This window comes from Rhodnius prolixus, unplaced genomic scaffold (genome assembly GCF_049639745.1).
Source record: "Rhodnius prolixus isolate KJV_2025 unplaced genomic scaffold, Rpr scaffold_5, whole genome shotgun sequence".
Lineage (NCBI taxonomy): Eukaryota > Metazoa > Arthropoda > Insecta > Hemiptera > Reduviidae > Rhodnius > Rhodnius prolixus.
The window spans coordinates 26,726,031-26,739,101 of record NW_027411624.1 but is presented as its reverse complement, the minus strand read 5'-3'; the positions used below and the strand labels follow the sequence as shown (position 1 = coordinate 26,739,101).

At 33.8% G+C, this 13,071-nt stretch overlaps 1 protein-coding gene and 1 long non-coding RNA gene across 4 annotated transcripts in view; both read left to right on the top strand.

The window, feature by feature from the left end:
- Positions 1-13,071, top strand: part of stumps (DBB domain-containing protein stumps) — a 125,264-nt gene that overhangs the window by 17,367 nt on the left and 94,826 nt on the right. The window contains exons 2-3 of one of the 3 annotated variants that reach the window (XM_074137060.1): positions 1,212-1,325; positions 6,831-7,061. In XM_074137060.1, the coding sequence (XP_073993161.1) occupies positions 1,313-1,325; positions 6,831-7,061 (244 nt within the window). In that variant the 5' untranslated portion in view covers positions 1,212-1,312. Of the gene's footprint in view, positions 1-1,211; positions 1,326-6,271; positions 6,333-6,830; positions 7,062-13,071 lie in introns of those variants that run through there. The other 2 variants (XM_074137061.1, XM_074137062.1) reach the window with 2 other exon arrangements.
- The window catches only part of LOC141458723 (uncharacterized), a 27,086-nt gene continuing 21,082 nt past the window's right edge, over positions 7,068-13,071 (top strand). The window contains exon 1 of the long non-coding RNA XR_012461138.1: positions 7,068-8,229. This is a non-coding gene — a long non-coding RNA (uncharacterized lncRNA). The remainder of the gene's footprint in view (positions 8,230-13,071) is intronic.

Sequence of the window (13,071 nt, the reverse complement as noted above, 5' to 3'; positions counted from 1 at the left end):
AAATACAGAAACAGCAGCAATCTAGTCAAATTAGAAAATAATTCGCTCTTTTGCCTATGGTTTATACTTCTTATTTTTCAAATTAGATCGACCCTTGATGTACAATCCAGCATTGGCCTTAATATTAACTACCAAACACAGAAACAGCAGCTAGATAGTCAAATTAGAAGACAATTCGCTCTTTTTCGGGTGGTTTTTTAATTAGAAATTTAAATAGATGGATCTATTTAATTAGTAATATCTTACGTCTTCATTTGAAACTGACTTTGCAGACCTCAGGAGGAACATTTCAATTTTATGCTTTCTTTTCGTAAAATCTTAAATCTCCTCGCATAACCATCCAGGGTACCACAAGTAAGCGGGCGGATACTAACAAACATCAAATTAAATAATATTTTAATGATTATAAATTATGTAACATTATTATTAAACTACTTTTTTTTTACTGCTTTAAAACCGACTTAATTCAATGGTTTCTATTGGTGACTTCAACGGCTGATCACATCATAAGGCACGACGCTTTTTCTACTACTTCACTCTATATTCACTGTCTGCTTTTTGATGGAGTTTTATCTTAGTTCTTTAATGTGAATTATGAATTATTTGGACCAAATTCCGTGCTAGATCACAATCGCTAAATCGTATTGCCTCGTACTTTTCCAAAAATTGGTCACATAATTTTTTTTCAACTTTATACCAATACATTTTAATGAATTTCCTTTTTAACGTAGAAATAGTTCTTAAAATATGACTAATTTAAAACTTAAGCTCTAGATGATGTTCGGTCTTTTGTTATATCAGCCATTTAATAGAAAATGTAGGAAATTCAAGCTTACTTCAGCTGTTCCTATATGAGAATTACCGCCAAATTTAGCACTAAAACCGTCCTCAGGTATCCTATAATTTAAAAATAAGTTTACTATCTACAAACGCTTTATTGAAACAAAATCTAACAAAGTGGCATAATATATTATCATTTTGGTTGTTTCTTTATTTTATTAAAAAAAAATTAAAAACAACCAAGTTCTGGTTGAAAAATCTCAGCTTAAAACATAAAAAGAAAAACATTTATATGATCAAATTTAAAAACAATTATTATTCAAGTAATGTGTACATTAGATATACAAAAGTAAAAAAATATAAGACAAAAGAGGCCTATCTTAACGAACTTTGTAACCGATTATAAGCGAGTTTGTTCGGTTGTGTTTCAGAAGGACTGCCGAGAGATACCATTCGTTTGTGATGCACCACTGTTGGCCGATGAAGCGACGTGAACCGACTTCTACACAGTGCTAGACGTGACCCCAAAACAATGGAAGCCCTCGGTATGAATATTCTTTATTTTCATTTGATTATTTTTTTTTATATTCTCTCGCTTTTGTGCTTTATCTTCAGAGAGAGCGCACTGTTGGAAGATATTTTCTGCTTACTTATTCTAAGCCTTCAATGCTATAAGCTAACATACTTACTGATATATTTCCATTCAATCCACCTTTAAAAGGTTTTTAGGTTTGTTTTATTTATGCCTCTACGTTCTTTTTATTCTAGTTTTATTTTTTCAACACTTGGCTGAAATAGATATACGTAGAAAATGAAATTTATTGCTCTTCGTCTATAACAAATATATTCATAACCCGTCAAGTAGGCTGAGTAGACTTGCTTAAAAATATTTGTAATCTAAACTAAAAAAAAATGCAAATTCTATTGTTAAAACATATGAACTTCTTATCCAGCGAGTTTAAAAAAAAAATTAAAGAAAATTCATTATTTTTTGGTGCCAGAGAAGATTAATTACTTACGGACATCTCTAGGAAAGAGCAAATCGAAATATCCGCTCGGGATTATGAATTTGAAGAAATGAGAACAATATTGTTGCTTCAGTATGTGTTTTGCAACAGTTTTTGTGGGAAGGAAATTATTTTGATTATCCAGAGAGATACAGTTGAACTAAGATCTCCTTCTAAGATCAAAGGACTAAGCTGTGGAGAAACTATTTTGTTGCTGGAGGATTCCTCTTCGTTCTCGAGTAAATCATGATTAGACACTTCTCGACTTCGAGGCAAGTAGTGACCAGAGGGTAATGAGAGAGCTGATATACGGGTATTAGCGAAATCACTTAATTTTGTTGACTTGAATAGCTCTGAAAAATAAATGTTGGAATCGAACAAAGAAGGAGAAACAAAATTATTAACGTATTGCACTGCACTATGTATATTATTTATTTTGTCCATGATTTTCTTGATACGAATCAAGAAATAGTACAATCTTTGGTTGGCTGCTTTCTGAAAAGACATTCAATCGATTCAATCTCCTTCAGTGTCAAATTTTTTTAAGCAGAATGTTACAGTCCATGATGGCTTAATGGGCAAAAATCCTTTACTTGAAAACGAAAAAAATTGATGAAGAAGTAGAGCAGTGGAAAAACAACAGATTAATCAACAATTATTGTAAAAAAATAAACTATAAACACTGAAACAATTTGTATATTACTAAATAACCTATCATCGCTATCTGCCTGAAACTAATACTTCATCTGAAAAGATTGAGTTCCTTATCTGAATAAGACCATTTAATTTTCTAAATTACTGATTGCTGTTCTGTTCAGGAAAGCTGTTATTTTTTACTGTTACCGGTTACAAGTGTTACTTTATTGTAGCCATTCAATTCTGTACTCTTTTTTCTATTTTACAAGATTCAGATTTTAAGACTTAGTAACCTTCTTTGAGGTACACTGATGACTCCAAGATGGAGGAGGGAGTGGGAGCGGGAGTGTACGGGGTGAAGCCGAAATGTAGCTTTTCTGTTAGCCTAGGGAAGCTAGCTACAGTTTTTCAGGCTGAGCTGGCTGCAATTAGGTTCTGTGCTACCGAGATTGAAGGGCGAGGAATTATTAATTCTAAAGTCGTAATTTTCTCGAATAGTCAGGCTGCTCTACGGGCAATTAGTTCCTATCAGGTTAACTCAAAACTGGTTTGGGACTGTCTGGGTGCCCTGAAGGAAATTAGTGACCAAAATAAGGTCTTTCTGGTCTGGGTGCCTGGTCATTCAGGACATAAGGGTAACGAAGCGGCAGATTTATTGGCCCGGGAAGGCTCTGCGAGATACTTCGTTGGCCCGGAGCCCTGTTTTGGGGTTCCGAAGTGTATTAAGACTGCGACCATTAACTTATGGGTGCAGAGTAGGTCTCAGGAGTGGTGGTCTGCCACCACTGGGCAGAGACAGGCGAAGGAGTTTATTAAAGGCTATTCGCCGAGGCTGACTGCAGAATTAATCCGCCAAGGCCGTGGGGCTATTAGGATGATTGTAGGTTTATTAACTGGCCACTGCAGACTCAGAAAACACATGCATCGCATGGGCCTGGCAGATGATAGCCTCTGTAGGTTCTGTCAGGAAGAGGAGGAAACAGCACTGCACGTATTGTGCCAGTGTGAGGGGCTTGTTTGGCAAAGGATGTTACTTCTCGGGGAGGAAAAACCAAGGCCTGTGAGCTTTACCCAAGAGTCGCTCTCCAGCATTAAGAGTCTAATTAAAAGGACAGGTCTGGAGGGTGAGCTTTAAAGTTAGGGGAGCCACAATAGACCCAAAGGGGTCGCAGTGGCGTAGGCCCTGAGGCCGCCCTAGTCCAATCTAATCTAATCTAACCTTCTTTGAAATGGCTCAATATTTTCATTCGCTATTTTCTTTGTTAAGTTTTTTGTTATTTGCTCTGTTTACTGTTTTATATGAGCTCTAAAGGTCGTTCAGCATCACTTATGAAGTACACAAGAAGAAGATATTTCATGTAATTACAAATAAGTATAAAGAATCACGAATGATTCTGAAGCAGAATTAAAAAAGTGAGAACTTAGCACAGCAAGAAAAGTAAAAATAAAGAATAATATATATAAAAAAAATTACTCAATAAACATAAGATTACAGATCCTTAAACTGAAGGCTCACTAACTAAAACGAAGTAGGGCAATCCATTTAGTTTCCATACTTTTATTTGCCATATTTTCTCAACTACTATGTCAAATTATTTCATAAATAACATTAATTCATATTGGAAAAAAAGTGTAAAGAACTAGTCAAAATGTACATATGTGTTTTTTAATCTAAGGGTTAGGTCCCTAATCATAGACTCTTGCGGATGCTTTAATCTTAAACTGAAGAAACTGAATAACTAATTAATTCTATTAAGGGTTCAATTGGCGAGGAATAGGTCCAAAAATAGAAAAAAAAAACAACTCCGTCTTTTGGCCAACGTTTCGACAAATTTATTGCCTTTTCCCGTACGTGGCTATGCGCATTGATTGAGTTACAGAAAACTGTTTCTATTTTAAAACCAGTTTGTTTTTGGACCGATTCCTCGCCAATTAAATCCTTAATATAAATATGTTACGGCCACTAAAAGCTGATGTAAATTAATTCTCTAAGATTTTTTTATTAGTAATTAGGAAATTTTTATTTTAATTCTTACGATCCTATTTTCTAGTATATAAACCATTGAAAAAGGATGTTTTTATTTGTTAATTAGTTGTAAATTTTGAAAATTAGTAATTCAGAATTTGTAAAGCGAGTGAATAAGTTCTAAACTAGATTTTCTGATTAAATAAGATTTCAGTGGCTGGCCTGCCTGTAGCTGGTAGTTTGCTTATTACGATTTGATGGGCAGTGGAAGATTCTGCTTCCATTGAAGGCTAGTTACAATTATAGCTAATCTCATTGAATGAAGAGATCAAACAATGAAATATAGTTAGTGGCCAGAGAGAGAGACTTTTGATTTGAGGAAGAGAGTAGGAGAGGGAAGCTTGATGATAAAGGGCTGTGAGAGTAGGACACAAAGAGGCCTGAATCCTAGGGTCGAGGCAATCATCTAGTTAGTAGCAGTAGCCCCTGTACACCGCAGTCAATAATGTTACTTACACACGCCAGTGTGCAGGATTACATTCAGAGAGTCGAGGCACCCTTTATCACAGTGAGGATCCTTCAAGCAAAGTTAAAGACAATAGTATTTGTTAAGGGATTTATTTAACGAGGTCACAACCACACTGGCTAACCAGCCAGGCCACCAATTTATTACACCAAATCACTTCTTTAATATCACTTTATCTAACCATATTACGTTGTTCAAATATAACTCATCTCTCACTTATACAAACTTATATTCATAACTCCGTAGGTGGTTTTGATTGATTAAATAAAAAGAAACAAAAATAATCTGGTGGAAACAAACCTCATTACTTTCTGTTTCTACACATTTTGTTTATGTTAAAAAATTATATTAAACAAAATTTAGCGGAAAAAAACAGAATAGCGTCTTTCCAAGTTGAGAAGCGATTTTCTTGGTGCATGGACAAGTCGCAGAATTAGTAAGAGGAAAACTTCGGTTCAAAGGCAGGCGACAAATATTATTAGTAGCATTGTTCCAGTAAAGCAGAGCGGCCATTAATTTGGTTATAGTCTTTTTCTTTTTACGGACCATTGTAGATTAAACTAACGCACCCCTCGCATGCGCCTAGCAGAAGATATGCATGCTTTACAGGTTCTGTCAGGATGTAGATAAAAGTACACGTCTGTGTGAAGGGCTGATTTGGCTGTTTGAAAAAGAGGAATCCACGCCTTCATATTTTGCCTTAGAGCCCCTTAACAAGAGCTTTACAACTGAAAGGGATGAAGAAAGGATCCGAACTGTTGGGTGCCACAACGGAGTCGCGGTGATACAGACTACAAACTCTTGATTATCAAACTCTAATCTAAAGAATGATAACGTTTTCTTTACTAGAATTTACAAACAGTTTTTTAGATAAAACTCACACATTACACAAAACTACTCTCAGAATAAATTTTTAGATAAGCTTTTTTCAATTTGAATTTGAGATCTGTAAAGGTAATTGAAAAATAGTTTAAATAATTAACTTTGGTACTGAAAAATAATTTTTGTTGATGAGGGCATCCGTCCGTGCTGAAACATTTATTAATTTGCTTTGCTAAAATTGCCAATTAGAATTGAATTAATTTTTCTGTAAATGCATACAGTCGGCTATAAACTAATTGTTTTAAATTACAAAAATAATTCAAATTCAGGATAAAAATAATGCATGAACTGAAAATAATAAAAACTTCAATATTGAATATATGTTTGTACATCAAATGGTTCTGAGAATTTACCAACTATGAATTGTTAATAAAAGCTTGAATAGAGACAAGTAGACTGTTTACGGTACAAAGATTCCTAAAATGGAATCTTATATTACTTATGTGCGACGAGAAACTGCGAGTTATATTTGGCATAATGAAATTCTGTGCCAAATAGACCCACAATCTAAAAATAATACTAACGGAAGGTTAAGGTACATTGCTATTTATTTTCAATAATAAACACTTGTTAGCTATGCTAAAATTTGATTCAGTTAATTATCTATTTAAAATGTTTTATGTTAACACTCAAAAGACTTTCTTTTAATGCGGTTTTAAACAACTACACCTTGGTTTTCTTGGATAATCGCTTCCCCTCAAAATGAATATTAGTGCACAGTTTTTAAATTGTGAATGCAATTTGTTTGTAGGCTATCTTTATGCCCTAGTTGTATTCTTTTAGCAAGGAATAAAGAAACAACTTTATAATTGATTTTGTTTCTTACTCCTGACCGATGGCGGGTTTTAATACTTCATCGGTTTCATGATTCATTATTTTGGTACAGAGAATTCGTCATTCTACATTACACCTTAAAAAAAAGCTTCACGAGTCGATTAGCTACGCCTTAAAAGACATCAACTAACTTTACTGTTATATGTATGCACTCTTGAAATTACTGACCTACAGTTCTTTATTTTTGTAATATTTACAGATAATCCGTCCTATTTTCGTCTGTCAAGTAAAAAAGCATCAAACGTTCTGCAAGGTGCACCACGTGCAAGAGATATCGCTCCTCCAGATGAACATGCATGGAGACAACAACGACGTGCTAGCGATCACCAAGAATCTGTCCTGTTGGGGCCCACGTCTGCAAGATATTACAATCTGGCCGCTGCTCCTATTAAACGCCATAGTCTGACCACATTGCAGCGATCCAGATCACGTAAGTGTTCTATTTTTGGTATTATGTATGCTTATTATTATTATTTTTTTACATCTTACACAAAACATAAGTATGTTTCATTTACAATATAGATAATGTTTGTTTTTATTTATTTTTTAATATCTCTTAATCTTATTTAGTCTTCGTCTGGAGATTTAGCTGTTCTATATATAAAATTTTATGATAATGACCTGGAAGATATATTTTTATTTCATAATATTATATAATAGCGGATAGATTACATGTGTCTGATAAAACAAATGCATCAGGAATGTAGGAAAGTGAGGAATAAACTCGTATAAGAGACTTTTTTTTTTGGAAATGATTCTAATGAATTTTGTTTTTCAACATAAGCTTCCTTATTTGCTTTTAGAGAAATGTTTTTTGAGGTGTTTGGATTTTGGAAAATGAAATCTTTCCTCTTAACTTGCATTTTAATAAATCCGTGACACTATATTCTGATAATTACTAGCCTTGATAAAGTTCTGAGTATGAAGAAAAAACAAAAAAATTGACTGAGAAATTCGATATTCGGCCATTGAAAGTTATTCCCGCCGTCAAATTGAGACAGTTATTTTTACTTTAAATTCAATGAAACATAAGAAATAATATTGCTAATTACCAGTGACTTAATTGTAAGAAAATAAATTGCTACAAAAGAACTAGAATTTAACGGAAAATTAAAATCTTCAAGTTGTGATCAATAAGATAAACTGTTTTATTCTTTTCTTTTGTCTACTCTACCTGCTTTTTAGTGAAAGACGTTTATACTTGGCTAATGTAATTAAAAGTTCACAGAGTAACGTTATACCTTATACAAGGACAAGGGCTATACAGAATTGCTAATAGTCATGTGTAATGAATAATAAAGGAGGCTGGGGCAAAAGCTGTGAAACTCTTGCAAAACCCCTTTTGTGAAACAATAAGTTGTTCTATTTCTAAAGTGTACTTTATTTGCTCTGTAAGTGTATATTCTTTTTCTTTCTCTCAACGAGAGATTTACCGATTTAGACTGCATATTATTCTAGCTAGATTGTTTTTGGGTGCCTTGATTGTTATACAAACAACAAATATGAAGTTTGGACTGTTTGCTGTTTTTGACGTACTTAACATATTTTGTTTGTAAGCTTCATATTACTTCAAAGAAAGTATGCTCTTACTTATTCGGGTAATTAAAACTTATGACAGCTTAATTTTATTAGGTTAATTTGCAGAAAGAAGCAAACCTCAAAGGGTCAAAAATGTGATTTCTCTTTGACAAAAACTGCTTCTAACATCTTTGTTTCTTTTTTCTCTTATAATTTTAGCTACATTATAAAAAAAAAAAATCTGAATTTCAATTTCTGAAAGTACGCAATATTATATTTTAATAACAACTAACCAGTCATAGACAACATACGACAATATAACTACCTAACTTCTGATATATGCACGAAACAAATTAAACAAAAATTTGAGTAACAGTGTTTTAAAGAATTCATACTATTTTATTTCATAATAAATTACAATTATTTATAGTATCCTTTTATTACAATACAGGATAATTACAGCGATAACATGATGTTATCATGACGGGAAATAGTTGATTAATAATTATAATCTTCAAACTAGCCGGACGGCACCACACAGCAATTGTTTTTAATATTTAAGATTTCTGAAGGGGGCAAAGAGATAACGTTATAAGGCACGCAATCCATATTAAAGTTTAACAGCTTAGAGTTTAGTTGTCTCACTTTCTTTAGTTATTTTACTTTAAAAAGTAGAGTGAAATTTTGGATACAAAAGTAGCTGAATCTCAAAATATATTGAGAAATCTAGCTAGAAATCTAAATAAATAGCCAGCAATGACATTGGCCACTTGGGATACAATTCAGGCCAGAAATTAAGTGCTATATAATCATAATTCATAACTGACAAATATGTCCGGTAAATAAAGAATTGATGTTTTGTTTATCTGCAGAAAATCGTGCACAATGTTTCGGGCAAATCGTGCCTAAAAAGTTATAACTTTATAAATACATAATAAGCCGATATTATATTTATTTGAATTAATTTTTCCAATCTTAACATTCTTCCAGACATGTTTTAATATTTCCACATAAATTTATTTAGACGAGGAAATTTTTAGTACTTCGAGCAAATTTCTCTTTTTAAAAAGAAGGTAAAAATTTCTTCGATGTAATTTGACAGTCTAAGAAATGCCCTTAAATCTCCAACTAGAAGAAAACTAGAAATTTCAGACTTTCAACAAATCACTATTGATTCCACTAAAGAATTCATTATATCTTCCTAGGATCTTAATTTTCTTTGAAATTAATACATTGGAATAGAGGTATTACTAAGACCCTTTTTCTACCTAAATTCATCGTGACTTCCTTGAGAGAGACTAGGGAAGATAAAAATTTATTTATTTTATTTAATAAGTTTTCTTTTATTTTTCCATTTTCCTTTTAGGTTTAATTGTAAAAATAGTAGTATATATATTTTAAATGTTTCTATTTTCTAATTTTTAAAGTCACCTTCTAATATTTTATTATTCAATTCTTTTTCTCCATTTTTGTTTACAATTAGTTCTCAATAGGTAGGTTGTTTACTTGTGATTTATTTATCACAATTATTTTTACAGAAATTAAAAACCAAAAAATTAGAATATTAATTGTTATATTTGCAAGTTTGTATGTAATATTAAAGTCTTTAATACGAGGGTCGTTTGAAAAGTCCGTGCAAAGTCAGAGAGATAGCACCACTGGCGCGTATCGAGGTTATGTTTAGTTATTAGCATCTCTTGGAAGAACACACACCAAGTTTCAGCCAGATCGGTCTATTTCTTTGTGTTTGGCATTCGTTTGAATCGAGGAAGTCGAGTGATTTTCAAAAAATGGACGAAAAAGAATTTCGTGTGTTGATTAAACACTACTTTATGAAAGGCAAAACGCCACAGGAGACTAAAGAGAAGCTTGATAAACATTATGGTGACTCTGCACCTTCGATTAGAACAGTTTATAAGTGGTTTCAAAATTTTCGGAGTGGCCATATGGGCACAAGTGACGCTGAACGTTCTGGACGCCCTGTTGAGGTTACTACTCCAGAAATCATTGATAAAATCCATGATATGGTGATGGATGACAGAAGAGTGAAGGTGAGTGAGATTGCTAGTGCTGTGGGCATCTCGAATGAACGGATACATAATATTTTGCATCAACATTTGGACATGACAAAGCTATCCGCAAGATGGGTGCCGCGATTGCTCACGCTTGACCAAAAACGAAATCGTGTGAAGTGTTGCAAGGACGGTTTGCAGCTGTTCCAGAAGAATCCGCAGAACTTTAAGCGTCGTTTCGTCACTGTGGATGAAACATGGATACATCACTACACTCCTGAGACCAAAGAACAATCTAAACAATGGGTTACCAAGGGGGAATCTGCGCCAAAAAAGGCGAAGACCGTTCCTTCGGCCGGAAAAATTATGGCGACTGTCTTTTGGGATTCGCAAGGAATAATCCTCATCGACTATCTGGAAAAGGGTAAAACTATTACAGGTGCATATTATTCATCGTTATTGGACCGTTTGAAAACCGAGCTGCAAGAAAAACGCCCACGATTGGCCCACAAAAAAAGTCCTTTTCCATCACGACAACGCACCAGCTCACACCTCAGCAGTTGTGGTCGCAAAATTAATGGAAATAGGGTTCCAACTCGTTTCACATCCCCCCTATTCTCCAGACTTGGCTCCCTCGGACTACTATTTGTTCCCCAATATGAAGAAATGGCTGGCGGGAAAAAGATTTTATTCAAACGAGGAGGTGATTGCAGAAACGAATGGCTATTTTTCAGACTTGGACAAATCCTATGATTCGGAAGGGATCAACAAACTAGAGCAGCGTTGGACGAAGTGTATAAGCCTAAAAGGAGACTATGTTGAAAAATAAAAAAGGTTTACCCCAAAAAATTAAGTAGTTTTTATTTTTGCACGGACTTTTCAAACGACCCTCGTACTATTACCTCCGCCTATCGGGACGTTTCCAAGCCTTAGATACTTTGCATCTACTTATTTTCTGTAGTGTTACAAGTTTCGTTTTGTTTTTAAATAAAGTATTATTATTAAAAAATTGGAATCCTGAAATGGGCTCAAGTCTGCTTGCTTTAGAGGAGCTAAGTAAGTTTTTTTTTGTGAGTGGCCTCGAAATATAGATGGTTGCTTACAAAAATGTGATCCTAAAACAAGTAACTAGGCCACTTAACCCAGTTCTATATTTTCCAAGTAACTACAAGAAAAGTCTCTTTAAAGTTATTTTTCCAATAAAAGATATTCCACTACTTTTTTTATCTGAATACAAAATTGTTTTTGTCTCTCCCCTGCCGCGTTATCAACATCACAAACATATAGAGGTTGTTATGTTTGCCCTTAGAGAGAGAAGGCCACTGAGGCTATCTAGAATAAAAAAAAAAGAAAAAAAAAAGGTCACTAGGTATGAATATATGTGTGTATAACCAGATGGGTTATGAGGGACAATTTAATCTTATCGTTTTGGAGACCCTTGTAAATACACACACAAATGTAGCATCTACACACATAGACAGTATCAAACAAACCAATAAACTGCCCTTTGGATCTAGAGTGAATGCCAACTAACACGCCAATGCCAACTAGAAATGTATACTCTCTCTTTTAACTTTTTTTTTCCTCCCTCCATTTTGTAAAGTTATTCAGTTCGGCCAAAAACACTTGAGGGTTGGGTTAACTTTTCACAAAGTTTTTAACTAGTTTATTTCTTTCTTGTTTTTAACTTTAAACTTCATAATCTCTTTTTTTTCCTTCTACGTTGTTGATGTAGTAGAAATGACAAAAAAGGAATAAATCATTTTTCTGGCGTTTTCATCGTTTACCAGATGGGTATTACACTGTACACCAATATATCCACCACAAGAAAATCTATTTCACATTATTTGTGGTACTTTCTATCGTTTACAATTTCCGTACTTCCATCTTATGTACCAGAACTTGGTTAGATTGAGCTACCTTACAGTGGTACGAACTATTATGATGTTATAAACTGAGCTGGCTTCCGTAATAGAGTTTATTTTTTTGCCTATCACAAACCATTGCCTCTTAACTTTCCTCAACATCTCTACCATATAATCACTTCTAAGTCAGAATATTTAAAATCCATTCTTTGCTCTATATTGCACCAAATCATTTTAAACGGTCAAATCATTAAATTTGTTCTTTTTTGTTTTGACTTTTTTTGACTAGTTTTTTTTTTTATATATATATATATACAGTGGAGTCTCGGTTATCCGTCATGACCGGGACCGGACACGTGACGGATAGTTGAATAGACGGATAATGAAAAAAAACAGGAAAATTTCCAGATTCTTTTGTTTAACGTGTATAAAACTTTGTATTAACTGGTATACATATTTTATACGTTTATATACTTAAGGTATCTTTCATTATTCAATTCATTCTATTGTGTATTAAAATTAATGAATACAATGTCTGCGACATCTAATCGGTTTTGTGGGCGGTTTTGTTAGTGGTTGATCTTTTTAGGAAAAAACCCACAAACTGTCGAATGATGGACACGAGTATGTACCTAAAAGACAAAGGAAAAAATCTCAAAAGAAAGTCGTTTTCTTTTTAAAATTATTTTTTTTTAATTTTTAAATACTGATGACAGTGACGGTTAATTGGAATAGACGGATAAAAGAGTGACGGATAACCGAGACTCCACTGTATATATGATTTAAGGTTAACATCTAAGGTTATTGGCGCCCGGAGCTTTTCTCAGTGCACTGCCGGCCTCCGTACAGTGTTCTCTCGTTACAGACAACACTGTCCATCACCGGATAGTGAGCTGTAAGAAGCTCCTAGGAAGAGAAAATCTAAGGGTCAGCAGCTGGATTCGAACCCGGGACCTCCGCGTGGGAATCCAGTACGCTAACCGCATAGCTAAACCCTTCCCTCACTAATTAGTTGTGTCCAAATGTTGATGCAAAATATTATGTA